The 27,985-nt window shown below is 39.5% G+C and overlaps 1 protein-coding gene across 2 annotated transcripts; it reads right to left on the bottom strand.

Moving 5' to 3' along the window:
- Positions 1 to 6,437: 6,437 nt before the first annotated feature.
- On the bottom strand, positions 6,438 to 26,854 carry LOC116388510 (sodium- and chloride-dependent GABA transporter 1). 2 transcript variants are annotated; one of them, XM_031856464.1, is made up of 14 exons: positions 26,672 to 26,854; positions 26,247 to 26,534; positions 24,982 to 25,116; positions 21,174 to 21,384; positions 19,643 to 19,775; positions 18,884 to 19,018; positions 18,218 to 18,321; positions 17,339 to 17,463; positions 15,301 to 15,413; positions 14,113 to 14,253; positions 13,851 to 13,950; positions 13,579 to 13,679; positions 13,324 to 13,491; positions 6,438 to 12,271 (listed from the first exon to the last, which is right to left on the bottom strand). In XM_031856464.1, the coding sequence occupies exons 2-14, from the start codon at positions 26,464 to 26,466 to the stop codon at positions 12,158 to 12,160; spliced, it is 1,800 nt and encodes a 599-aa protein (XP_031712324.1). In that variant the 5' UTR covers positions 26,467 to 26,534; positions 26,672 to 26,854; the 3' UTR covers positions 6,438 to 12,157. The 2 variants fall into 2 exon arrangements, with proteins under 2 accessions (XP_031712324.1, XP_031712323.1); XM_031856463.1 differs by having other exon boundaries at positions 26,247 to 26,854.
- Between the last annotated feature and the right edge of the window lie 1,131 nt (positions 26,855 to 27,985).

The following is a 27,985-nucleotide window of genomic DNA, read 5'->3' as shown; positions in this document are numbered from 1 at the left end:
CTCAATTGATTAATTACCTTTTCGACTATAGTATGTCTTTAAAAAAAACATTGGCCATAACAATCCAAACCAGTGTTTTTAAATTCCAAGTTTTGCGCAATCAAAACTAAATATTTACCGTAGAATGATGTAAAACAGAGAAAAGCAGCCAATTCTCAGATTTGACAAGTTGGAAACAGCAATTGTTTGACATTTTCAGCTAACACTTTGCAGGCCTGTATCAACATACTTGGAGCCAACTATTGCCTCAAGCACCAAACACAATTGATTTAGTTTTCCTCTTTTCATTCTCCACTGGGATATAACTGATACTTTCTCGTGTCAATCAGCTGACAATCACGTGTCATGTTTATCGATCTGCGTAGTTGATTTATTATCTGCCTGGTGGCCATGCACCCATGGAACTGAGCAGTGATTCTCAATGGGAGCAATGGTGAAACCTCCTTTAAAAGAAAGACAGGCCTCCACTCTGTGCCCCCCCCCCTGCTCTGTGGTAATCATTTTTAGCTGATAAGAATCCTAACAGTTCCTTCCTGGAATAGTTCTCATTGATTTGACACAGGAATAACACGATCGATGAGTGTAGTTGCTGTGCACTCCGTTTAACCTTTAAACCAATAAACACTTGCTTCCCACTCCGCAGGAAGCTTTTTGGCAACAGTTGGAATTACATAAGAAAGTTTTACAGCTTTGTGTTGTGAGCAATTCTTTCGTTTGAGTGTTTTCAAATTGTTGCACAGCAGTTTACTATTCTGGGACATTTGTCTCGTAGCGCTGGAAGAACTTTAAGCTCTTGCATGCTGAATTCCACTTTAGCAATTTTCCACACAGCTCATTCACGTCACGTAAACATCTTGAAATCTTCCATTGTGAAGCACAAAAATAATACTTTTGACAACAAGGAAGATTTATGACTGGAATTCTTCATTGTTCTTACTTTGGTGTTGACCCTCTGGGATGAAGACACAAAGCATAGAACCATTCAATGCTGCTCCAACTCCCAGAATGCTTTCCTTGATGACCTTTAAGTGGCAGTATAATTGCAAAGCAATTCTGCTCATCAGCCACATGATGAGTGATTAAAGAGTAGACATTGCTGCTGCTGCTGCTGCTTTACCCCTGTTCTCTTATGCCTGTCGCCTGCTAATAGTGATTGAAGAGATAGCTTTCACGCATACACTTCCTCTAGCTTCCTGTTTATCTGATGTAGCACTATGGTCACAAAAACCCCGATAACAGTTCAAGTCAGTAAATATGTGTCGTGTAGTGAGGTGAGTATCTACTTGCATCCTGATTTTATCCACCCGCACTAAACATCACTGTCATTTCATATTCTATGTGTTGATAATGACGGTCTGGACCAACGTAATGAAGTCTGGAAGTCGTACATCAAGAACCCGTGATAAAGTGACTTATTTTCCATCAAACCGTGCCCTTCAGATAAGCTGTGTGGGCCTAAACTGGAGCTTCCCTGTGGCTCCATTAACACAAACAACAGTCCTTGTGTTTGTTGCATATAGACTATATCTCAATTTGTCACTGTTTCATTGAGAGTATGTTCTGTTCAGAGGGACGTGAACTATCCTTCCTGTGAAACAGGTTTGTTTTTAACACCTTCATATAACATAAGCAGCACTGACAGAAACTGATTGGGGCTCTCTGAGACAGGCAGCAGCATGACATATTGGGTTGTTTGATAATAAATGGTGATGAAATGCCCTCAGATACAGATAACGTAGTAGACAAGAAGGACAACAGGTCCTCGCTGGTCTGCTTTTTCAAAAGCTGGTCCGAGGGGACGGACCAGATGTAGAAGGATTTACTGAGGTAGTAGTCCTCTATTAAACCTGGTGATGGCTGCTGGAATTAATAATTCAGTAATCCCTCTGGATCTACTACAAAAAAAATAGATCCTGCATTATTTAAAGGGCACACTGAATTAATTAGAAATATGAATTAATGATGAGATTATCCTAAGCATTCAACTTAAATCCCCGGCAGTAGCACTCCAGCAATCAAGGACAAATCACTTTTTACTGTAGGTTTTACTCACCCAAAAAAATTGCTCTGCTTGGAAGACCGAGGCTGTGAAATAAGCCAAGCGCTGTAATTGCTATTCAGGGAGCATCTCAATGTCGTTGCTGCAGCCGGGGGTAGTATTACCGGAGACCTACATCTTTCAGTCACCATCAAAAACAATAACGATTCTTTGCTGAGTTTCATTTGATCCTTTTGACTCTGCTGCCTGTCGTATGTTATTATGTTATTACGCCCGACATATTATGTTTTGATCAGTGGCCTCGCTTCCTGTGTGACACACAATGCTTCAGCTTCAACACAATCACATTTTTGGTACAGATCTGCTTGTTTTATTAAAGGCTCTAATTTTACATGTTGTCTTTTAAAAGCAAGGTATGCAGATGTTAATATCATCTAAGCTACTTTCCCCAACCAGTATGATAAGATGCTTCCTCCTGTTGAAAGACCAAAAAGTATTCGCAACTGGTGAAGAGCTGCAGACATTGATAAATGACTCAGATGTGATGCATGCTTTCAAGTGGCTTCGTTGCAGTCCCTCATATCTGCCAAACTGTCTCAAAGCTCCACCTCTTCTCTTTTGTCTGCACTGACTCTTGTCTTGTATTATTAATGACTGCAGTCTGCATGATGAGTGAGGACACAGACAAACAAGAGCTGTAGAGAACGTCCCCTGTAGAGAAGCAGGGGACGTTGTATTCTGTCCATCTCTTTTAGAAACATTACAGCTGTAAAACGGGAGAGTCATAGAAAGTTTTAAAAACAGACTCTGGCAAATGTTACAAACTGTTTGGATTCCCATGCTTTTTTTTACCTTCATTTATTCAGCAGGGCGTTTCACTGAGAGCAATGCTCTCTTTTTCAGAAATGCCTTGATCACATTCACACAGTTACACCTGGGAGCTGCCCAGTACAACATTGGGGTTAATTCAGGGCTTTTAGGCCACCACCACTGCCCTAATTGCATTTTAGTAATTCATTTTAAACGGTTTGATGTGGATAAAAATCCAGTGATGTTTGCCTCTGGGGATAGAAACTAAACCTAAACTGCCTCAAATACCAATTAAAATGTGGTACTTTCTGACTTTCTGTGCAAATCTTAGATGAATTCGATTTGAAGAGTTATTTTGCAACTTACTGACATTCAAAAATATTCTCTTAAGTTGATCAATAGTCAAAGCCACCTAAGTGAGCACTAATCACGAAACACTGCTGTAACATTATCCCTGTCTGACAAGAAAATAATGAGGCTAGAATATTCTAATGACTTCATGTGATATGAAAACTACTGTAATTGTGACGATGCTTCCCGATCCAAAACCAATTTATTGACTTTAACACATTTGCCAATCCCTGACCAACAGTGCATTAACCTACTTTACAGAGAAGGGTTTTCTTTCTGTGCTCATTGAGGCGTTTGTTTGTTTGTTTATGAAAGCTGTGTAACACAAACTCATTCTGGTAATTGGGGTTTGTGTCTCTTTGGGTGTCACACCGTTAAGTCAGGCCCAGAACAGCAGCCCTTTACTGATAATTATACATCACCACAAGTCATTCCCACACCCACGTACAGACATGCTCAAACAGAAGGCCGTAATCGTAAAAGTCATTGTTTTTGTTCTGAGCACATGCACTACAGTTTCTATGGGTGTCTGTTGTTTAGATTTCGAAGCAGCTGTCAAATGGCAGCTCAGTTGTGTCACCATCATCCATTCTGAGCATGCCCAGGAGAGTTGACCCACTTCAGGTTGCAATTCGTCTCAGTGGCATCCTCCTTCACTTCTTTACGTGTTTCCTGCCACTGTCAGCATGAATAAGATCCGTTCAGATGACCTCAAAAGGGATGCATTCAATTGATGGAATATTGAGACATTATTTCGTTCCGGCCAACCAAATCTTGGTAAAAGCAGTGACCTTCTGTCAAGGGCAGAGCCGGCGGTTGAATGAGCCAGACAGCAGCTGCACAACACAAGAGCCAGAGACATGGAACAGCCACATTAGCTTTCTTGCTAAGGTTTCCTTCATATCTAACTTAGAATCATGAGCACACGGCTTGTCCTGCACCCTAGCTTGTTGAATAAGCGATCAAAGAAACATTCACCGGGGCTTTTGTTCTTCACTTTGCAGGCTAATTAGCTACTCAGCTGCAGCATTTTAAACAGTATGTAAATGTACCTGCAGATGTCACCTTGGCCTTTTTAGATGCTTTTGTTCTTCAATACCATGAACAACACACTGCTTGCTCATGATATGTAGGCTAGAAATTTGTACAAACAATTGTACAAATGGGGATAACCCTGCACTCTGTTAGACAGGTTCTCGTCATGTTATTGGTCCTGGTTGTACATGCAAAAAATGACAGAAGCATTTTTAAGAATGATTAAAAAACTAACTTGAGAAAGAAGTTCAAACCTTGCCTCTGCACAGCTGTTGCATTGTCGGTTTCAGAAAGTTGGTAATTTGTCGGACACAGCCCCCCAGTGAGCTCCTTACGCTGCAGCATGGAAGTTGGCCATTTTCCCTTCAAACACTTATTCAATGATGTTTCCAAGGAAGCAGGCAGACGGATATTATATATAAGAAATATGATATCAAAATCAACTGGACACATGGCTTCTGCAATTAAATATTTTCTTAAGGTGTCCCCCAGGGATCAAGGCTTGGACCCTTACTGCTTTTACTTTTTGTTACCTAACTTCCTTGTACAGTATAAGACAGGCTTGATTTGTAACGGCCCATTCAGACTAGCTATCTGCATGGGGCCTGAACAAGACCTGTGGTGCGTGATGATAAGCAATTGATTCCAAAAGTGGAGATTACCAGTAGCAGATGACCGTCATGTTCACAATGAGTGGAGGCGGAGCAAATTGAGTGTATTCGTGAGAGATTAGATATCCTTGTGCATCACAAATTAGGAGGATAATCTCTATTAAATGAAACAAAAGATAATCTGTTACAAGTATAATGTTGATATCCACTCATACTGATATTAGTGATCCAGCACAAGCATATCTATGACTGAGAGAAAAATAACTGTAATGTTCTTACTCGCAAGATACAAATTATTTAAGTAAGCGTCTGTTAGTCTGGTACCCTCCATATGAAGAAAAATAAATAAAAACAGGTTAACAGCTATATACAAACAAGTGGGCATATTTTGGGAAACTGTAAGGGAGAAAGAACAAGATGGATTGAACTGGCTTTTTTTAAATCCATCTAAATTGAATAAAGGTGCACACAACACCATCCTCAAGTCGAAAGGGGTGCAAATGTTGAAAGGCGTGCTGAAGCTTCATCAACCTCGGAGCCAAATTCAATTCCCTGCCAGCTTTATGAAAGCAGACTAGACATTTTGACATTTCATTAGGTTAGCATGGTAGAAGTCTAGCATAGAGAAAAGAATATGCTCTTTATTGTGCAGCTACACAGAAAACACATCACACATTCTGGGAGATAAAAGACAGACTTTTCTTATATTGCATGCCGACATGTACAACATCTATTCCAGCCTCATCCAAAATCCAATGAAATTCTTCACGGGAAGTTCCTTTGAATGAGCAGCAGCACTGCTGCTTTTTCATGGATTTGGATGAGGCTGGATGTTGGATGGCATGAAAAAGCACTGCTACTTTTTCATGCCGTCCAACAGGAAGGACAGAGCAACATAATATATCTATCTACCTATCTAACACAACCTCCCAGCTATTGGCTCTGAGCTGTGGAGTACAGGCATATTCATTGAGATCTGCACATGACTCGGTCAAACTCGGTCACATTCAGCCTCTACCTCAATCGAGGGACTTTTTGACGACATACTTTATCTATTATGTCAGATGTAATAAGCCAATTCTAAAACCAACACTAAAAGGATGTGGCAAAACAACATCTGCCACAAGTGAAACATTGTGAATGGAAGAACTTCGTTCCAAATATTCCCTTTAAATATTTCGTATCTAAAACACGACGCTACAATTCAGTGAAATCTTGCTGATCCACCAGTTAGTTTGGTGGCTGTTGAGACTCACTGGAAGTGAAAATAAATTTCCAGAAAGCAATAATAATAACACTGTTCCTACAAAAGAACACTGAATTTCCATAAGCCTGTAACGGCAGTTCATTTTTGGGAGAAAGGCCAACTAATGCCGTGAGTTGTGGCCTCATTACCAGCAGGAGGTGAGCTCTACTTAGGGAGAGACTTGTTATGTATGCACATACCAAACAGACTGAAAGAAAGCTCCCCGAAAAAAATCCTTATTAAACAAAGGCAACTATGCAGCAGGGGCACACTTTAGCATCCGAGACTCAAAAGCTCTTATCTGCAGTTGAATAGTTGGCAAGATACACTCATTAGCATTTTAATGGGTTGAAATGGAAAGCATAAATAAAAACAAATGCACTTATTCACACAAATCATGTGTTTATTAAATGTAAAGACTGCCATGTTAAACCTTCAAACAGGCTGAGCATATGGTACAGGTTGAATTAATTCAAGAGCAGAGGGATTGAAGCCACCAGCAGTTTACGTCCTCGTCGACCGCAAGCCTTTTGATTTGCATGTATTTATATGCTGATTGCACCACCTCACTAAAGGTAACTGTCACCGCACGCTGCACAGATATGTTGGTTCTGCCTGCAGACTGTGCAGATAAATGCATTTAAGACAAATCACAAAAGAGAGCAAAACTATAATGAACACTGAGGGTGCAGTGATGCAGATTTGTTCCCGCAGAGTGAAAATGTGCTTCATGCAATACTAATAGCCAAATAACTATTATCTATGTAAAGGTATAGAGGAGGACGTCACTCTCCCTCTGTGTGTGTTATTATCCAAGCTTCTCCTTGCTTTGTTGACATATGCGGGCCAACCACGTGTACTATTAGTGCATGTGAGCGTGCCCCACTGGTTAGCGCACGGCTGCTGCTCTGCCCTGATCTCTTGTGGAAGTTTACAGCTGATAAAGCAGCCCTGACTGACAGTGCAGCTGCTCCACCCACTGATTTACACTCAGGTAAACACTGTTAACAGTGTCAGCACAGTTACCACTCTGTTTTGCATTTAGCACCTGTAAAAGTTTATTGAGATGGTGCTTTTAACTGGCCACTAGAAATACTGCAGTAGTGTCTTCTTTCAATTAGTGCATTCTTTCAATTCAATTCAATTTATTTTGTGAAGCCCAAAATCACAAATTTGCCTCAGAGGGCTTTACAATCCTTACAACATCCTCTGACCCACGACCTTCACATCGGTACATGAAAAACACCCTAAAAACACTCTTAGGCTGGGAGAAAAAAAGGAAGAAGAAAGAAAGACGAAGGAAAACTCCCCTCTTTGGATGTAGTATGTGACCAGTAGCAGTATGAAATCCACCTCGATCTCTGCTTCCTTTACTTTATCATCTTCACACACACACACACACACACACATGCACACTCACTCAAATTGAAACAGATGGGATGCGCTTCCCTTCACACGGTACACTGCAAGTAAACATCAAAAACAACAGTGTGGAGCAACAGAGGAACAGCAGGGAGGGGGAGTAAAAGAAACCGTAAGTTGTCACAAGGAAGCCAAATCTTTGCCTTTTGAAGTTTCTTCACAGGCCGTTTTTTGTCCTTTTTTTTTTTTTTTACAAGCACAGTTGTAATTATACACTCATGATGCTTTATGTATGTGGAGCAGCGATGATCAGTGGATTTTCTGGACCACAGCACAATTAGCTTCTACTCAAGAAAGGTCGGACGAGATCTGAAAGATCTCCAACATGAAGCGTAGCTGCTGGTTTAAGTCTTTACCTGGCACAGTTAAACATCTTCACACCCCACAACAGGAGTCAGACAGTGACCCATCTCCCTCTTCGTTGCTCATTTAGGCTCACAAACACTTCCCCTCTGCCATGTATTCATCTACTGGCCTTCGTGCTGCCCTGTCTATGGCTATTGATCCACCAGCACTCCCAGCGCTAATTTAGTGCCCATGATCCGGTCTGTCATGAGGGAAGCAGGACGGGGGTATTGATTAACGTACAGTTCTGCTCAGGGCGCTGCTGCTGCACCACTCCACGACAAAGGGGTCTAATTAACTTCCCAAGCTCTTACAGCCTTGCATTTAGATTTGTCTTGCACACTCATATTTTCTCTGCAGTGTTGACCACACTGAGACAGTAGATGTGATTCAGTTCCAAGTGCAGTCATCAATTCTTAAAAGCACAGTACATGTACTAATGGTGCTGCTAGGCAGTTTACTGTAAATTAAAGCATCAACCCAATTCCATATATACTCCCTTAGTGCATAAAAATGTCTCACTGTTCCATTGCCAATAGCATATAACAACATTTAATACATTATCGAAAAAATCATATAGTAGCAGCAAATCATACTGTAGTAATACCTTGTTTTTTACTATAACATGAGGACATCATTATGCTGACGAGGAAGAACATGATGGGGAACGTTGTTCTGAACGCAATCATTCTGAAAAGTTGTATTCAATCTTGTATTAAATTAGAAATACAAAACAAAAAACAAACCGACAGTTAAAAAAAGACTAAAGCAATAGAGCAGATCTGCTATCAACATACTATCAAACACATTTGAGTGTTGCTTTAATTCCCCCATGTTGAAATATATGTTGTGATCAAACCATTTAAAGCTAATAATAATAATAACTCTTTTCATACAAGAGATGTTCTCTAAAAAAACATTCAACAAGGGCAGAAAATTAGATTAAATTAGACAATAAAAAGACACTAGATGCTAAGAAATGTAAGTGAAATGTAGAAGATCTGAGAGATCTGAGAGCTCATGAAGGCAATGTGAGTGTGAATGTAGGCCATTCCCAAACCATTTAGAGCTTTAAAAACAAGTAAAGGACCTTAAAATATATATATATTTTAATACAACAAATAAAGCAGCGTTGGTGTTGGTGGTGCATTTTCTGCTGCAATGCTGCCACCCAGTGACTCTCTGAGGTAGTGATCCAGATGACGCTAATATTTGCAGTTATTCACTGACACCAGAGCTTTTTATTTGACAAAATGTAAAGACACCACAAATCAACACAGTAGAATCTTGATAAAAACAATAACAAAAAATTAAACATATTTGCTGACATGAAAAAGAAAAATTAAATTCAGTAAAGTAGGATTTTGTTTAACGAACATAAAACATGATAAAAACACGTCTGAGCCTTGAATTTAAAAATAAAAAAACCTCTCGCCTTAAAAATAGATATATATATTTTGCATTAAGCGTGATGAGCATGTTCACTGTTGCAGTGTGTGAATGTGAGAGAACGCTGCAGCTTTCACTGCAGTCACAAAGAACTAACAAATAGCATAGCACCAAAAGACACGAACTGTGAATGTGCTTGTATATTATTAGGGGTTATTTGAAATGAGGGATGAACAGTCTTGTCTCATGGATCAAAGAGATTCTGCAGGTTTATATTCAGGCACAAACTGCAGCGGCTGACTTCACTCATTTAGAGGATCATCTGGAATGTATCGGTGAAATCATCAGTGCTTGGTTAAGATGAAAACAGACAATTTCAGCACAAGGCACATGGTTGCACAATACCTTCTTTTTTCAAATAACCCAGACTTTGAACATTTCTAAACAAGCTGTTTTGAAAGTGTACTTCTGTTAATAGCCCATTAAATTCTGTATTTAATTCATATTAAAAGTCCAATTACTAAAAACAGTAAACAGTGACCTATTATGTTGTAAAAGTGCTTCAAAATCCTAAATGCACATTTAAACAACCGATGCAATTCATAACATAAAGCAAGATAATGCAGCTTACAATAACAACACCATATAAATGCAACATCTTAAACAAATTCACCATAGATTATCTAAAAATATTTTCACGAAAGGCACTTGAGGCAGGTAACATTGAGTTTCATGATGCTTCTCTTGGGAAGATTTTCAAAAATTGACCTTTTAAGCCTCAGATCAATGAGGTTTTTTTTGACCTGCAGGTTAGGTTCTTGCACAAATATTAAAACAATTACAAAAGTGTAGTGACAGCATTTTCAACTTTTAAATTGACATACAGTGTAAAATGCATCCATCATCCTTAAGGAAAGTATTACATTGTTCCTTGCACAATTTTAGATTAATACTCCGGTGTTTTGAGCATTCGATTTGATCAGAGCATGTTATCAGTACTTAAAAAGGCACTTCTACGTGAGGGCTTGTTTGATAAGCTACCTAGTGAGACAGAAAAGGCCAATAACCCAAAGTAGGGCACACCATTTTAGACAATCTCGCAACAAAGTGTGACTTTCCTATTCACAGTACACATATCTCCTCTGATATTTTCCAGCATAGGTATAGGTCAACTACATATTAACCCAAAATGTACACTTCAACTCACTGTCCAACACTGGCTGAACCCTTGTCTACCAGTGTTAGACATAATTTGGATCCGGTACAATGTCAGTATAACTATGACGATGAGACAGGAGGTCAATCATTTAAAAAAAAACAAAAAACATAATACCTAACACCGGTGAACAATCTCAAAGTTAAAGCTTGATTTAAAATAAATGATTTTTCCACTGAAGTGAATCTTTTGGCTTCTTTCTCTGTTCAGAAGTGTGAGATGAAACAGTCAGTAAGAACACCAGATAAAGATTAGCTACCCTCATTAGCCCAATTCAGCTTTATAAAAGCAGATCAAAGGCACCAGTTATAATCTCAGAAAATCTCCACGGTAGTTCACAACAATGCCTAAAGCATTGCTGAAAAATAATATTAACTCAGTCATCAACCTGTAGTGATCAGACAAGATATGTCCTCATATGTGCTGTATAGACTTTCTCAAGCTTTGAAGCAAATTGCATTGAAAAAATTGAGGAATCCACAATTAAAATGCATGTAAAACATGTTTGTCTGTATTTGGGAGAAGATTCTGTTTGTCTGGTTCTGTTTGTGCTTTCAGTTTTTATTTGAACACATCAGCTTATGTGTGTTCACTTGAAGGCTCGTCGGGCACTGGAAGGTTAAAATGCTTAAATATATCCAAACGCTCAAGTGTCATTGTCCCTTCTATTCAGGCTGAAACACAAGCCGTGTCCCAGGTCAGAGGCCGGGTCCTCTGAAGGCCCTCATGTTACAGACCACCCGAACCTGCTCCTCCAAACTGAGACAGTCTCGCCACTCAGAGGTCAAAACTAATGATGCGTTCAGGCAGTCCACGTCAATCATAAAGTAGAAACAAGAAGTTTGTACTGGCAGCTGACGTGTAAAATGCAGTGACAAACTGGAACAGATTGCTGTTTCACAAGACAACCAGCAACAGTGTTCTAAAGATAAGCACATTTTTACATTGACCTTCATCATTTTTTTCCGTTATGTCTTCGGATTAACAACATGTCAGGCTGCCATCAACAACAAACAGTGGAGAGGTTATGTTCAGTTTCTATTACACATTGCCATGTTTTTATTGGGCCATTCCAGGTGCTGACCACCAAAACCAAGCAAAGTACTCACTTTACGAAAAGAAAAGGATTGCCTGAACGCTGCATTGAACAATAAAACGTACAGTTTTAGGGGTTTAAAGGCAACATAACTCGGCCAAAGGCTGCATTTCAGCGGCCTGCAAGGATTTGGTCTCCAGCTAAATTTGCTAAAAGGGTTAATACGCCTCTAATAACCTCTACCATAGATACACAATACACTCTTATTTACACATTTCAATAGGAAACAACACTGCATACACCAGGCATTTTTTTACTGATTAATCAACCAAAGGGGGGAAAATAATAATAATTTAAAGTTCAATCTTTCGTTCAAATTAAATTAATTTAAATTAACCTTTTATTTGGTGGACAACATCTCAGATTTTCATTATATATTTTGTACAAGGTAAAAAAAAGTTATGCTATTGAAGTCAACTGCAGCTTGTTAAAGCACTACACATGTGCAGAAGGCTTAAGATGCAGTAACGAAGCTCTTCTTTGGTAGAACAAATAGGATAAAATTATAGTTTTATGATAGAAACTTAAAGATTGTGTATTTCAGTGTAAATATGTTTCATTCCACCACTAAACAGTACCTTTGGTTAAAAACCCTTCCACCGGGTTTGGTATGCAGAGACGCACAGACTTGGCTTTGTCATGCCACTGAAGTAAACAAGGTTTCCGACGCCGGGTTTTCTAGGTTTTGTTTTTCCGGCAAAGGATCGTCAGCATCCAGGTCGATTGTGGAAATGATAGCTGTTTTAAGTCGCTGAGGGTTAGAGAAGGCAACACTTTAGAAACAGACCTTTTCAGAAAAAAATCATTCAAGCACATCTGGACAGCCAGGCACAAAGAGACTAGAGTAGACTCAAATATCAACGAGGATGGATTGCCATGATATTTTGTAGAGACATTCATGAACCCCAGAGGATGGGGTCAACTGTCTTCTGTGTGTTATTCTAGTTAACACCATGAGGTTTACATTTTTTGTTTTATCGTGAAATGTCTTGCGTCACCACCTGGACAAAATAAAATTTTGTTCAAGATTTTGGTTTGTGACCAAATACCTGCACAACAAATGAGATTCCCATCAGCCTCAGCTGTATATACGTTACCGCTAGCATGGTTTCAAACATTAAGACTTGTTTAATGGTAGAGAAGCACCTGAAGAGCTATTGTCTGATCAAATAAGTTCAGAATGGGCCAGTTGATAAAGTCTAAACTGCTGCTCCAGCACTATTCTTATTCTATACTTAACACCGATTGGTGTCCCGATGAACTTTGAAGAAAGCACTGGATTCAGAGTTCGATGCAGTAGAGTTTACTCTTCAACAAATAATTCCACCCGAGTTGCTCTCCAGACAACAACTGATTTATTCTGTTCTTTACATCGTCTTATATAGTGTGGCTGACAACGCCCTTTCCCTTTTAAGCTCTTCCTCCGTTTCCTTTCATTCGTCAATAGTTTCCAATCAAACCCAGTAAATCACAGAGTGTGTCACTTTCCCTGTCATGTGGGTGTGAGTGATGTTCGTATGGATTCTAATGTGTGTATTGCATGTACCAGTTTGTCATAGTCAGCTCTATCTTTTCAGTGGGAGTTGAAAGACTTTTCCTGTTGAGCCCAGCACAGCTCCCCCTTCTATCACAGCCCGAGCATCTTTACCCAAGAGACTTGGCCGATGTCATATATGTGAATTTTAAACATTTAGATATAATTAAATAAATAGAACTAAACGATGGTGCTATTTATGATGAATCAAACTCCAACACTATCCACATGCTTCATTTATTTGTCTGAATAATGAGTCTTGAACTCACCTGTAGAAGTGAGCCTTTGTGGCTACAGATCTCTTGAATGGCTCCGAGCGGGATCCACACAATGGAGACCAGTGAGATGCCCCAGCCCACCCCTTCAGCCCACCCTGGGTATGTGTACTTCCCATAGTGAGCAGGAGTGTATTGGACCATGCTGAAGATCAGTATACACTATGTAGGAAAAGGATAGTCTTCAAATTTAATGAAATAACCATTATGATTAATATTATTGTACAGATAATCCTCTTCAAACCTCACCAGCACCAATAGAGGAGACAGCAGCAGCCAACACACACGAAAGTAGATGTTTGGAGTTTTTCCATGCATCCTGTTGACCATTAGGCAGAGCCGTGGGACACCTGATGGAAAGAAAAAGAGCTGACTAAACACTTGAGATAACTACTAATACAGATTTCCTCCTATTGCGGATATGAAAGACGTTTAGAATTCAGTTTCAATAATTAGCCAGCCACAGCAAAGTCTAAAACCATAAACATGACTTCTTATTTTGAACTTTATGTGGATCTTACCAAAGATCCAACATACAGCGACAATTTCAAAGAAAGCCAGGAACACGAGGGAGACCACAGCGGTGTAGTGGTCCATCAGCTGAAACACATAGATGCCTCCCTGTGCAGGGGGGGGAGGAGAGAGAGAGAGAGAGAGAGAGAGAGAGAGAGAGAGGGGAAGACCAGACTGTCAGTGACACAACTGTTGCCACATGTAGGCTACCAAATATCCTCAGATATGTTACTCTCACAAGTAAAAGAGTTTTGCTGTGAAATACTGTACCTTGGTTACATGAGGAATCCCCAGGATAAAGCCAATGATGCACATAACCAGGGTCAGCAGCTCCTCTCTCTTTAGGAAACGCAGAACTTGTGGGCCAAACTCATCTTTTATGAACGTTATAGCCACCTCAATGTTGGCAAACTGCGGCACACAGAAAACACATGCTGCGTTTTTAAAATAGTAATCCCTGTGTAAAACAATGCGGTTTCCTCTTGACTTGTGCCTTTGAGACATTCTGGCATCTTTGTTTGGGGGTGTAATTATGAGGCTGTGCAAAGAGCTGGATAACTATGACGACAGAGTTGAATGTGCAAGGAGTTAAAAAAAGAAACTGTATTTAGCCGTATCATGAAAGGAGTTGTTTTAAATATGAATGTTCAAATGGACAGCTCATTTTGACCATCATTCATTTTGACCATCATCACTGCAAAATTCAATTTCTCAAGTACTTACAACCAAATACCTGCAAAACTGGTATTTCATTTAGTTATGCTTAGCAAATGTGAACATGCTAAACTAAGATGGTGCTAGCACTTGAGCATTGTTGTTGTGAGCATGTTAACATGTCATGTTAGCATATTAGCTCAAAGCACAGCTGTGCATGTGTGCAGACTCACAGAGGCGTTAGCAGCATGGCTGTAGACGCTTGTTATTTGGTCTGGTTGGATGATGTGTTCATCTTTTAGCATAGAGCAAAATGAGATATCAATCACCTAAATCACCTAAAAGATTGTACTATCTATTATACTTAACTATCATTGTACCAATATGTAGCCTGACCATTTTCAATACAACTTAAACTTATCAGCTACATAAGTCCTCAGCTTGTCAGATCTGGGAAAGGAATACAATTGAATTTATTGTACCAGTAGAAATACAGGGGGGAAAACTAAAGCTAACCACAGTCATTTTAATGTAGATTTTTACATTCATTTCACTTTATTTTGATGGCACAATCCTCCTAAATTGTAAGTGAGTAATCATGTCCATGGCCAAAAGGTGGACACGGTTATGTAAAACGGCTACTGAGAAATGGTTAGTCTGAATGTGCACAGTTGAGAAAAGCGAGTAGAAATCTTCTGTAATTGCTTTGACTACCTTAGTTAAGTAAATAAAATATCAGTTTTTCCTTTCCTCCAGACAAACTAAAGCCAAGTCCCTGTGTTTATGAGTGTTAGAGATGTTTACCTGGCTGTCCAGGCCCAGAGACAGCAGCATAAAGAAGAACAGAGGGGCCCACAGCTGAAAGACGGGCATGGTGGAGAGGACTTCAGGGTACACAACAAACACCAAACCAGGACCTGAAACATGATACAGTTAAGGTGTTGTTAATACTGAAAGATGCGAATGTACAGAAATATACACAAATTCAGCTGGTAGCTGCCAAGAAGTACACTTTAGTTTTTGCACAGATTAAACAAAGTAGATATTATGTGTTTATTTGCGAGCTTTAGAGGTGCTGGTAAGCCGTCTTTGTTACCTTTGGACCGAGCCAGGCTAGCTGTTACCCCCAGTTTTCATGCCAAGCTAAGCTAACCGGCTGCTGGCTTCAGTTACATATTCAAACAAATATCCCAAAATGTCAAACTATTCCTAAAAAGCCCAGCTGCTACTGTACATCCAAATAAGCTGTAGTTTAGTTTGGGGATCAACCAAGTTATTTTTTATTAAATTGCAGCTGTGGTTTCGCTTGAACCCAGTTATGTTTGTAGAACCAAACTAAACAAAATCCCACAAGAGGTCATGACATTTCTTTGAACCACCCGTTGGCCTCACCTCATAGTACATCTATCTGCAGCTTACCAAAGCTAAACCTTTACCAGTTGGGATGAACGTTTTTTCAACAGTTGAACCGGTGAAATGCAATTTGACTAATATAATTACAGCTACAATTGTCTTCACAACCACTCGTTTTTTCAAGTGCTGGTTGAATAAGCTACTGGTATATGTTATATGTTATATACCAGTAGCAGTCAGTTCATTAAGGCTGCCAGACACAAGGTATTAAAGAGCACTATGGGATACTATGTCATGGAGGGACAATGTGACGAGACCAAATAATACTTTGTTGAGCTCTAATGTTAACAAAGAATGAATGATGGCGTGTAGTGGAGGAACCTTGTATTACCTTGTAAATAATGTATGCAGAGAATTTCAGGGGTTATTGTCCTGAAACTCAAACACTGAAATGATTTAGAGATATTACTTTTGAGAAGATGCAGAAAGGAATACAGAAAATACAGGGATTGGCCAACCATGTCTACGAGTGCGTATGAAACATTGCTCTTTTGAAGGAAATGTAAACAGTGATCAGCAAAACATGTTTTCGGGACGGTAGCTGTCATCCCACAGAGCAATTAGAGCTGCCACAGTGTTTTGATCACCTCACAGGATCCTGATCTGAACCAGGGGCGGAACAAAAGTTGTCTCTGTTTTTAATAATGCATTGCTTAACTGAGAGAGTTCCTGCTCCGATGTTATACGAGCATTTGGTTACTGAAGCCAAAACTCCCTCTGTTTTTTGTTGTTGTTTTTTCATTCAGGTAACTTAAAACCTTATCTCAACTCACTGCTGATCCAGACATCTGGCATCTTCAATCAAGGGATTTACATATCACTACAGTACACACACACACACTTAATAAAGTTGTGTTCATGTTGCAGCTACACATGGCTACAGTCCTAACAGCTAAAGGTTGCTTTAGCGGTTTAGAATGGCTGTGAAACAAACAAGAGACAGATTAAAGTTGAGGCAGAAAAGGCGGCGACATCCTTACTTTTCGTCTCTAGTATGGAACAAGCTCCAAAACACTGGATTCTACAATTCCCATAATGCAAATTAATAGTACGTTTAAACCCTACACATCCTATTTGTAATGCAGGCTTTACTCTAATGACATCATCAGGATATATTTTAGTTTTACTTATAAAGCTTCTCCACAGCCACAGAAGACATTGTACAACAGGCTGAGTGCTACTCCTCAACATTGGTAAACTGAATTTCATCTATAAAATAAGTGGAGTGTCGCTTTAAGAAATTGTATACTGCCACAAAATATCCCTGAGTGACCTGCACACTTCATATATCAAAAACAGATGTGCATATTTTGATATATGTGACTTATTTTTCCATGAAAAGAAGATAATTGTATACATCACATCAAGTCCAAAATATAACACAGCTATGAGATTGTGGTGCAATGCTCTTTCTGGGCTTGATGCTTACCATCTGTAGCTATGTTTTCCACTGGGAGGTTATGTATATGAGCCATGTAGCCAATAGCTGAGAAGATCACAAAGCCAGCCAGGATACTAGTGAATGAGTTGGCAATTACTACAATTAAAGCGTCCCTGGGAAAGAAGGAGGACAGAATAAACAATGTTAGTGCATTTACAGCATTTAGGCAGTGAAAACAAAGGTACTAGACTATGAAGCAGCCATTTGATCATCAAGACAATAGTCTGAAGCTTTAAACTGGAGCAACAAGCTCTTAGTTAGTCAGAAATTATTGTAAAATGTTTTAAATGAAAATAAAAAGTGTCTCTGGCAGGTACATAATGTAGGGCATCTAAGGGTTTCTGGTATAATGTTTTCCACATCCCACAGAGAAGCTGAGGCCATATCCTGCATTAAAACACCCCTTTTATTCTAAATGAAACCAGTAACTCTTCATTTCTCTCTGGTCGTAGCTGTGGATGTAATTGAGTCTAGCAGGCAGGGTCCATTCCAGGTCTCTGCAGGATGGGAGTAACCTTTCTAGAGAGCAGCTGAAGATATAGCAACAAAATCATCACAGCAAATGTGGAAAAAGAAGACCAAAAAGGCTTATTTAATAAACAATTTGCCTTCTTCTGCTGCAGCACAACTGAGAGCACTCGTGTTCAACTCGCAGCACATTGTCAGGTTTATAGTGGATGGTCTTGGAGTAACTTATAGGCTAAATATTGATTGTATTTTCAGTCAAGTGAATCAGTTGTATTTTTGGAGGTTTGCGATGGTGCCCTAATATGTACACTGAGGGAACAAACAAGAAACCAACACAGTTGATATTCACTTTCAAAGACACAGTACAGCTTTTCCAGATAGAGAGTTTTAAATCTTTACCTCATAATGTTGTTGCTGAACTTGTTGTAACTAGCCATCGAAATCATGGAGCCAAATGCTATTCCGATAGAGTTAAACACCTGAGCAGCGGCATTAACCCAGACCTATGATGGAGAGAAAGAAGAGCAGGAACACGATCAACTTCTGTGTAGTTTCATTGAATTTAGTTTTTTAAACTATGATCAGCTTTCACCATGAGTGATGGGTTCCTCCGAGAGCAAAAACATTTTTCAAGTGGGTTTTAGTGGGTTTTTGAAATGTGTTTGATTGCACATTTACTAATGAATATTTAATGGTAGTGAGAGATCTGAAATCACACTTTAAATATGTGTGTTCATTTTTCAATGAGCAGGATCACTGCTGTTTACATTTACACTACTCAACCTACGTTTAGTAGGCATCCAGCTTACTTGTTCTTGTACTTTTGAGTGGTCAAGAAAGACCCAGCTGTAGCCGGTCCAGACCATTGAGAGAGATCTGAAGCCCCTGCTCTGGATCTAGTTACGCTTTCTGTCCTGAAATTTTATTCTGGCAGCGGTTCCTAAAATCTTCAAAACCAAACTCGTCACTGTCTAAGATGTCCTGTTCATTGAGTTCATTGCTGCAATGATCTCCTGAATCGTACAAGTTAATCTACTATTTTCACCCGTTCATTAACAGTCTCACCTGTACTTCAAACAGTTTGCCCCAGACAGGCGTCACAAAGTAGAGGATACCATTCTTGGCTCCCGGAAGCTGCACATTATTGATGAGCAGGGCAAACAGGACGAAGTACGGAAATACAGTGGTGAAATACACAACCTGTGTGACACAGAAAGTGAGAAGCAGACTCTGATCAATGTGTGGGTTTGGGTCATTCAAGGGAATACCTTAAGGTCGCATTATTAAGTCAGGTCAAAACTTTACAGTTGATGAATTACTGCACAGTATCTAACATGCATGTTGGGAGCATATCCAATTCCAAAGCTCTTCTCTGTTTCATTTCATGTTCTGATTCTGAATTAGCTGAGCAAACATGTTTGTTTTGCATCTAAAGCTTGTCTTGTGTGTTTTTACACAAAAGTATATTCATCCTCTTCATAAGTATAAAACAAAAACACATAACAGAATAAGATGCATTTTAAAAAAGTGGATGGTACAAACACTTTCCGGAGTAAAGAACTTTTTTTAAATTTCATTCTGGAAAAAAAGAAAAATGACTTAGCCTATAGACGATAAACTACAAACTATAACCCTGTGATCAGCACAAAAATGATCACATTGGCTTAAAAACCTCCTTGTATTTATCTCTGACATTGCTGAACTACTAACATCAACTGTGACAAAATGCCAGAGGAGAGATGGTTTTCAAACAAAGACTGTGACATTACAACATTGCTACAACATTAAGCAGAATTGCCACTGTGCATAAACAAATCTTCTGACCTTGCCAGTGGATTTGATTCCTTTAAATATGCATAAATACACGATGACCCAGGAAAGAATTAGATAGCCGAAGAGTTCCCAGCATATGCCACCAGATTCTTCAATGCCACTGGTTTTCTGCAGAAGGCTGTGACTAGAAAAAAGGAAAAAGAAGCATGAAAATACAAATAACAAGTGATCCCCATTAGTGTATCCTTAAAGCCCCTGAAAACTTAAACTTTAAGAAAACTAAAACATAATTAGCTCTTGCTTGTTGATAGTTAAACAAACAAAGATGAGCTTGACCAACAGTAATGTTTCTAAACCATTTAGTCTCCAATGTTCAACCAGATAGGTGTAATTGTATTAGCTATTGAGCCTTAGGCTACGGCCATAAGGGCTCATGAAGGCATCGCAGGTATAACTGTAGGTGGTCATGACCATCACATAGCTTTCTTTGCCATTCACAACTTCTGAGGAAGGTTTTACATACATAGAGGTGAAGATGTGTCTTGAGGTGAAACAATAAATGATGATTCCTTGGTAGAAAAAGTGAATAAATAAATAATAAACCAATGGACTCAAACGCCTTTATCTATGATTGGTCAAATAAATATAATGAAAATGCAAGTGTTACCAAAAATCTTTTTCAATCACTTCCATTTCATCTACCTAACACTGTTTTCATAATAATAATGATTTATTGAACTAATTTATCTGGAATAATAAAAAGGCTGGACTCCAACTAAGGCTATTATTGTTTTACCAAATGAAAGTGCTTCCACTCCCCAATTTACAATGATATTACAGGGCTGCCCAGTTAAGATCAGCAATGTATTATTTCTCTGTGGCTCCCTTTCCAGCTTGGGTGTCTATTGGGCCGATATCAACATCAGGGCTTCCTCTTTAAGCACTGCTCTTCTTCAGCCAGGGCTTAAAAGCTAGACAAACACCTTTATAGTTGGAAAGGAAATTAATTTACAAGCGAAACTTTGTGTACTGGGAAAATACACATTGAACTTAATTTGAACTCTACACTCGGGATAACTAAACGATCTATTAGAATACTGATAAAGGCATTGGCAGCCTTTCTAGCTCTGGAGAGACTAACTTTTATTGTAAATAGGCAAAACCAGAACTTGCTGGCTTGTGGGAGTTTTTGGAAACTCATCATTTTGAATGACTTGAAGCTGTCTAGAAACCGCAGTGATTTCTTTTGTCATTTTGAAAATGTTTGTCTGATGTGTCAAATTCAACAGAGGACAAAGGGAAAGCTTAGTTTATCTGCTTCATCGGGACTGTGCGGGTGATGTTTGGTCAGCCCCAAACACTTCAGAGCAACGAGAAGGGCACAAACAAAAACAAATCCATAAACCTCTCAGAAAAGTCAACCAACATCGCTTCACAGTAAGAAGATGATTGAGAAAAGTTTTCAGTGCCTTGAAGAGAAACACTATTTGAATGAGGGCTGTACAGTGTAAATATAAAAACAGCTGGAGTGTTGACATTAATAGTGTAAATATAGAGATGAAATGCAGTGAACTATTCTCACTCAAAGAACTGTTGGCTGGCCGACTGCAGGTGTGTGCTGTTGCCGGCGAAACCACTGGAACAGTTTCCGACAGCGTTCCAGGTGTTGTTGCAGGACGTCCAGGGGAGGGTCGCTCCGAACGAGTTAAAGAAATAGTAAAGCGCCCAGCTCAAGAGCACATTGTAGTACGTGGAGAACACAAAGGAGATAACAACTGTGGCCAGGCCAACACCTGCAGAGTGACACGTAGGGAGGGAGGACACAACGTGAGAGACGACTCCGCAGAAATCATGCCATCTGTTATAACATATTCCTGTTTCAATTATTCGTGCCTAGGATCAAAGTTCCGGGTACAGACTACATCTCACATAAACAGAGGCAACAGAGAAGAGCCAGTATTGCAGGTTACAGATGTACATTATTCAGGCTTTTAACACCTGTGGTCCTTAGCTGTGCATCAGATTTCAGTTTGGGGAATTCAGAGCAATGACTCAGCTAAAAATCCTAATCTTAAATAGAGCAGGAAGAGGTACATAAACAAATGTGCGTATTTGCTGACTCGCTGTGAAAGTCTCATGTTTGGTAAATATTTAGCTGGAGCTAGCAGCAGGGTAGCCTAGCTTAGCACAGAAACAGTTCTGCCAACCAGCACATTATAAACTCACTAATCTACATGTAATATCCGATTTGTTACATCTTAACACAAAGAAGAAATGTATAAAGAAAATATGTGTCCAGCACATAACCCCCTTGTAATAGCAAATGGTTGTTTATACACATTATGTTTTGTACAGAGCGCTTCACGCTCTCAGTCAAGCTGTTTCAAGTCTTGATGCTAAGCAAAGCTAAGTGGCTGCTAGCCCCAGCTACATATTTACCACACTGGGGTAGAAAGGCATAGATTTCACATCTAACCCAACAAGAAAGCGAATGAGCTCATTCCCAGAGATGTCAAACTATTTGTTTGCTATTTGTTATTACTATCCTCATTCTTGATATTTTGCCTCATGTTGTCATTGCCATCTTTGTAATTTGAGAATGGTAGAGAAATGTTTTCCCGCTGACGGCAACACTGTCTTTGAAGGAAATGGCTCTCTGATTTTCAGCAGAATATCAAAACTTCGCTTCCTAAAAAACATTTTTTTCTACTGGTTGGAGACTGGAATTCCATGCTCTATCTATCGCTATCTGATCAAACAGCTCTGTGTAATCATAACCACCGAACAAAAGGAAACCCCGCCTGAGCTCCAGGATCAGCTATAGAACCACTTTGTATGGTCCACGTTAGGCGCTCCTTCCATTGTTATTGCCCGTTTGCCTCTTTCACTCTACAAATCTAGCTTACATGGCGGCTGACTGCTCCACTGGTGCACCAGACACACTCTAAGTGGTGAAGTCATTTTCAACTGCCAAAACATATCAGTCTGCTGGAGTCAAAGAAACGAGGCAGAGCAGGCAAAGATAGAGGGAATCAGTTTGAACTATCCTCTTCTGACTCTTCTTCATTAGTTTATTAAGCTGTCGTGCCTCCCGTGACCACTAGATACACTTACAGGGACAAACGAGACAATCAGCAAAATAGTGGCAGCAAATTTAACCAATTAAAATCATACATTTGTATGCTATGATTAAGCATACTGCAGTGAATTAGGCACAGGCATATTTGTTGATTTATGATAGATATCTAAAGCATCTAAATCACAGATCACATGTACATCACAGCAAACTGCACTGAGTTGGACTGGAAAGTAATTCAAAAGAACATAGAGAAAAAACGACCTGCTTTTGGCCCTTAACCAGGCATTAACCAGGAAGAAATGAGTGATAAATCAAGGGAAGGACCCATACGTTTTGACCGGGTAGATAATCTCTGTCTTTAAGGAGATAAGAAAACTATGGAGAAACTTTTTAAGTTAGAACAAGACAGACAGCATTTCCAATTTACACCCATAAGTATTGATTGTTGATGGCTGGGCTCTTGTGTGATCAGCCGGTTGACTGCCAGCCAGTGCTCTCTGGGTCCACACACGTCACTTCAATCATCATGATTGATTTACAATTTTGCAAATAACTCCTGGCCTCCATGATTTCATAGGCACTGTAAGCTTTTAAATAATCAACAAATTAGTTTAAAGAATGAACATGGACTTCAGTGATACTCATTTGATTTAATTATAATTCAGGTAAATCAAAGAAGGATACAATTCATGGTTCGGTTGATTTAATGATTTCTTTCTTACTGATACACATTTTAATGTTCGTTCAATTCCAGAGGATGTGTGATTAAAATGTTCAAGCTAAAGACTCAAGAGAAAACAGTGATTACAGCAGTGATTGAAATGTTCACTTGACAAGATCCCATCCATCAACATGTGACAACAATCCAATTCATTTGAAAAAGAAGGCAGAAAACACTGATGTTTAGTATGAATTATTGTATAAATGATTATTTGAATCCAGATCTGAATCAAATATACAGAGACAGATATGCACGGAGTACATGTGCCAGAAACTTTCATTGAAAGTCCTCTATTATTAACAAATAGTTTTCAAAACATTGCTGGTTTCGGAGTAAAAAAAAAAATCACTTGCTTCTTGACACATTGCTTAACTCTCACTAAATTTCAGTGAATTCTGGTCTTGTGTCCAAACAAACAAACACCATCAGGACCAAAAACAAGCCCAGAGTAACAGAACGGAAATATGTAAAATGTGCGAACTATGTGTACTGTAAATCAGAAGTACTAATGCAGTGGCCACTCAAAACTTGCCCCTTCAGTACGGGCTGAATGCTCGGTCTGGGGTGTTGCTGCTTGCAGCTTTCTCGAGAACCGCTCTTACAAACGACTTCGCCGTAAACACTGTGGTGTCTTGGGTCCTGAACAGTACAGCGGCCTTTAGAGATGCCTGTCATTACTCCTGAGAGGGTAAAGGGGTGTCAGCAATATTACACTGAATTCCTCCCATATAGATGGATCTACTGAAATCTGTATTTAGATACAGTGTGCATAAAGTAGTGCTGTTTGTTTGATTTTACTTTATGTACCTGCGCGTCACCACATACAGTATGTGACGTTTCCTGCTCCTTGTTCTGACAACCACCTGTTGATGGGAGCAGCAAATGCACTCTTCTGGTTTTTGTCCAACTAACAGTTACTGGTGCTAACTTTCACATCATGTTTAGTGCTGTAAATGTATTATATTTAATCAAGCCATCATGACTGCCTGTAGGTACACCAACACAGTTTCCCAATCTATTTGACAATATGTGTTATTTCCCAAATATTTTTATTTCTAACTCACACCTTAAAAAGACAATTGTGTTGTTGACAGCTATTGCAAAGCTACATCAATCATCTCTTTTGCCCATGTTTTGTCTAATAATTAATTTTTCATGTTTGCTGCAAATATTAAATACACAGAAATGTGTCAGCCTCTAATGAAATGATCTGGATTTGCCCTCTTCAGGATCAATCTAGTTATTTGTTTACATACTGTATGGGTTTCTCGGACTTTTGGATAATAATTCAATTTGTTCAACAATGGATTGTAGTAACATTTTTATGGTAAAAACTATATAAAGAAATAACTATTTGATGTTCAATAATTAAAGTTACCACTCTCTAAAATGTAGATAACAAGGATACGTGTCTGATCATTTGTGCCCGATACATGCTGCTGGTCATGGGCTAGACTTTGTAAACATACTTCAATAGCAAAAAGAGACAAACAAATAAAGAACATTGTCTGTCTACTGAAAAAAGTGAAATTGTAGGAAAATTCCTCAGATGGTCATCCTCGTCACCGATCAGCCTGGAGAGTCACTCACCTTTTAACAAGGGACAGATTTTGGCGAGAGTGTGCACTGGCCCTAAACGAGTGTACTGCCCAATGGAAAACTCCATGAAGAGCAGAGGAATGCCACACAGGAACATCATGGTGAAATAGGGGATCATGAAGGCACCTGAACCAGAAGAACAGGAAAGAACAGTGGGTGGCTGATACTACTGGTAAAACCTGATTAGATAAAGCATACTTACTCTATAACAGGTTTTTAGTGACTTTTTTTATTTATTAAAGAAAACATCAGTTTCTGCTTATCAAATTTGTCTGTTAAATTGATGAATCTAATCCCTAAAAACACATATACTGTTTATTCTCGGAAAGAAGACTCATACCTTATCAGCTTACTCATCTTTATTTACAATTGAAGGCTTGTTGATCTACAAACACACCTGTCATTCAGTGAAAAGAAAGGCAATCAATTGCGTAAGCTCTTGTTTCACAACAGCCGCGAGATGCCGTGCTGAATTGAATAACTGGATGTGTTACCTCGAGGACAGGCTTATTCTGTAAACCCAAGTGGTTTACAGAATGGTTGGCTGGTTGGATGACAAAAAATCATTTAATTAGTTATGAAAGATTAACACTCAACTGACACATGTGCTTCAATTTTGAATTTCAAATAAAAGCATGTTGGGGACACGTCGCAGTTTCTGTTGTTATGACTGTCCGTGGTTATGACTGGGACGATTGTTCTATAAAAGGCATTCATGAAGTCGATATCTGCCATCCTGCATGTGACTGTTCTTTAGGGCTGGGTAGGGAAAACTTTGAACAGGGCGGTCAGAATAGTAAGACAAATAACTTAACTTAATGTCCTTCTTTGACTTATAAGTACATGATTGTTAATCATGACTTTTAATATACACTCTGTGGCCACTTTATTAGGTTCACACCTTGAATCTATTGCAAGCCAATACAGCTCAGCCATAAACCTTTTGTAATGTTCCGTTTTTGGTGACATTGTCAGAAATGTGTAAATTGAAATACATGTTTATTATTTAGGTCATAATTAAAAGTAGTGTTTTACACTATATTGTATACCATATATACATACACAAGGGGGGCAAAATATTGGAACCACCTCTGAATTTTGGTCCAGCAACACCCTCAAGTAGCCTATGCAAAGTAGAAGGCTATTCCACTGTAAATACATTTGTATAACATTTAAATGTCTGTCTCCCTGCCATAAATGATCTTGCAGATCAGGATTATTAGAGCAAACCTCCATGACCTCTTAGACAGTCTTACCTCCACCGCTGCTGTAGCACAGGTAGGGGAACCTCCAGACATTGCCCAGTCCCACCGCGTACCCCACCGTGGCCAGAATGAAGTCCAGCCGCCCACTCCATGTGGGTCTCTGCGCCTCTGCGCCCACGGTTCTCTCGGCGACCACTTTGAGATCTAAGGGGTTCAGAGCATAATCTCCCTCACCGGGGGGCGTCTTTGGATCTCCGGCGCCGACCTCCATCGTGGTTTGAAAGCGATTGGAGGGCCTTGACGGCTTTTCCTTTACACAGTTACCGGTGCAGCGTTTCACTGTATCATACATCCAAAAGATAACCAATCCCGTTAACTTCTAACCAAACCAACAGCATCGATTCCGTTCAATAATTATCCCAGGGTAAAAAAAATAAACAAATAAACAAAGTCCATATGTTCTATGGTCTACTCACATTACAGACTCAGAGCGACACTGACTATCAATTTTGAATGAAAGCCTATAATATGCGCCAAGGATATCCAACAACACAACGACTGGTAACATGCACGTGCAAAGCCCACCACGTTTCCTCCTTATTCAACCAACTCGGTGTTTTGTAACATAACATACGCGCACTCTTTTATCCTTGCTGCTCCGGTCACTGTCGCGTTAGCAAGCTGAAGGCACACCTCTTTTCAAAATAAAAGCCTTGATGCGTAAAGCTCCGCTATGCAGTAGGCTGTGAGAACAGAGCGACCACAGCGATGACACCCCTCTGAAAATGGGAAGAGGTGGATAGTAGGAGCCGAAGCATGGATGTATACAACTGAGACAGGTCAGGGTTATGCTGGCCACGACCTTAATTATGCTTAACTCAATTGAATTTAAATGAGTGTGATAAATAAAGTACAGCTGTCATGAACTGGGATATTAGCTATAGAGACCATGCATGTTTATTTATGGTGTAAAGTTGGGTATTTTAACATGGGTGTCTTTGGAGGTTGACCTGACTGGTCATTTAGATAACTGCACTTCCTCGTGGGCGTCATTTCTTTAGTGTGTTCCAGCTGCGGCCTGTCGCACCTCAGTAGCCCCTCACGCTGCGCCCACCTCCACGATTCACCGTGGCGACAGGTCAATAAAAGGCAGAGGCTCCATTTTAATCCAGTTGACGTAGAGCTATTAATGCATGCAAATGTGTAATATGTGGACTGTGCACATTTATCTTTAAACAACAGCCTGAGTCCGAGAGGAAAAAGTGTACATTATAGCCTTCTGTCCAATTAATTCATCATTAATTCATTTTAAATATACTTGTTCAGCCTTAATCTGACATGGGCAAAACACAGGAGCCAACTGAAGATGTAAAATATTTGAAGATTTAAAAAAAGATATACATTGATCAAGGGTTGGATCAATAGACATAAGAGACGCTCACAATTTGATCCAGTAACAATGTGTTTGGTCATTTAAAGGTTGGCCTATGTTGCACTTTTCACAGTGACTCTGCGTACAATGCTTTTTTTTGGTGGAGCATAAATACTTTGCCCCAAAATGTGCAAATATCAAGCCTGGATTACAAAGTGGCCAAAACAAACAACTGCACCGGTATGTACACAATATGATGAATTGCAAAAAGGATTTTGCCCTGTGTCAAAATGTAGTCCAGTTTAGGAACGTTCACCATGAGCAAAAATGAAAGTATTGTGTTTAATCAAATCACAACTCAGAAACGGTCACACAAAAAAGCTCGGGCCAGTTACAACACAGGTGAGTACTGGTTTGA

Source organism: Anarrhichthys ocellatus, unplaced genomic scaffold (genome assembly GCF_004355925.1).
Source record: "Anarrhichthys ocellatus isolate YVR2014 unplaced genomic scaffold, GSC_Weel_1.0 scaffold17, whole genome shotgun sequence".
NCBI lineage: Eukaryota > Metazoa > Chordata > Actinopteri > Perciformes > Anarhichadidae > Anarrhichthys > Anarrhichthys ocellatus.
Note: the sequence above shows the minus strand (reverse complement) of the source record. Positions and strands in the feature narration are given on the sequence as shown.

Bases quoted from the DNA above. Each gene is read 5' to 3' on its own strand.
- LOC116388510 (XM_031856463.1), bottom strand. From the start codon at position 26,547: ATGTATGATACAGTGAAACGCTGCACCGGTAACTGTGTAAAGGAAAAG. The intron at 25,117-26,246 runs GTAAGACTGTCT...CTTCTGGTTCAG, and splicing joins GTGCTACAGCAGCGGTGGAG to GTGCCTTCATGATCCCCTAT. The intron at 18,322-18,883 runs GTGAGACTGTTA...TCTCCATCATAG, and splicing joins GCAAACTGTTTGAAGTACAG to GTCTGGGTTAATGCCGCTGC.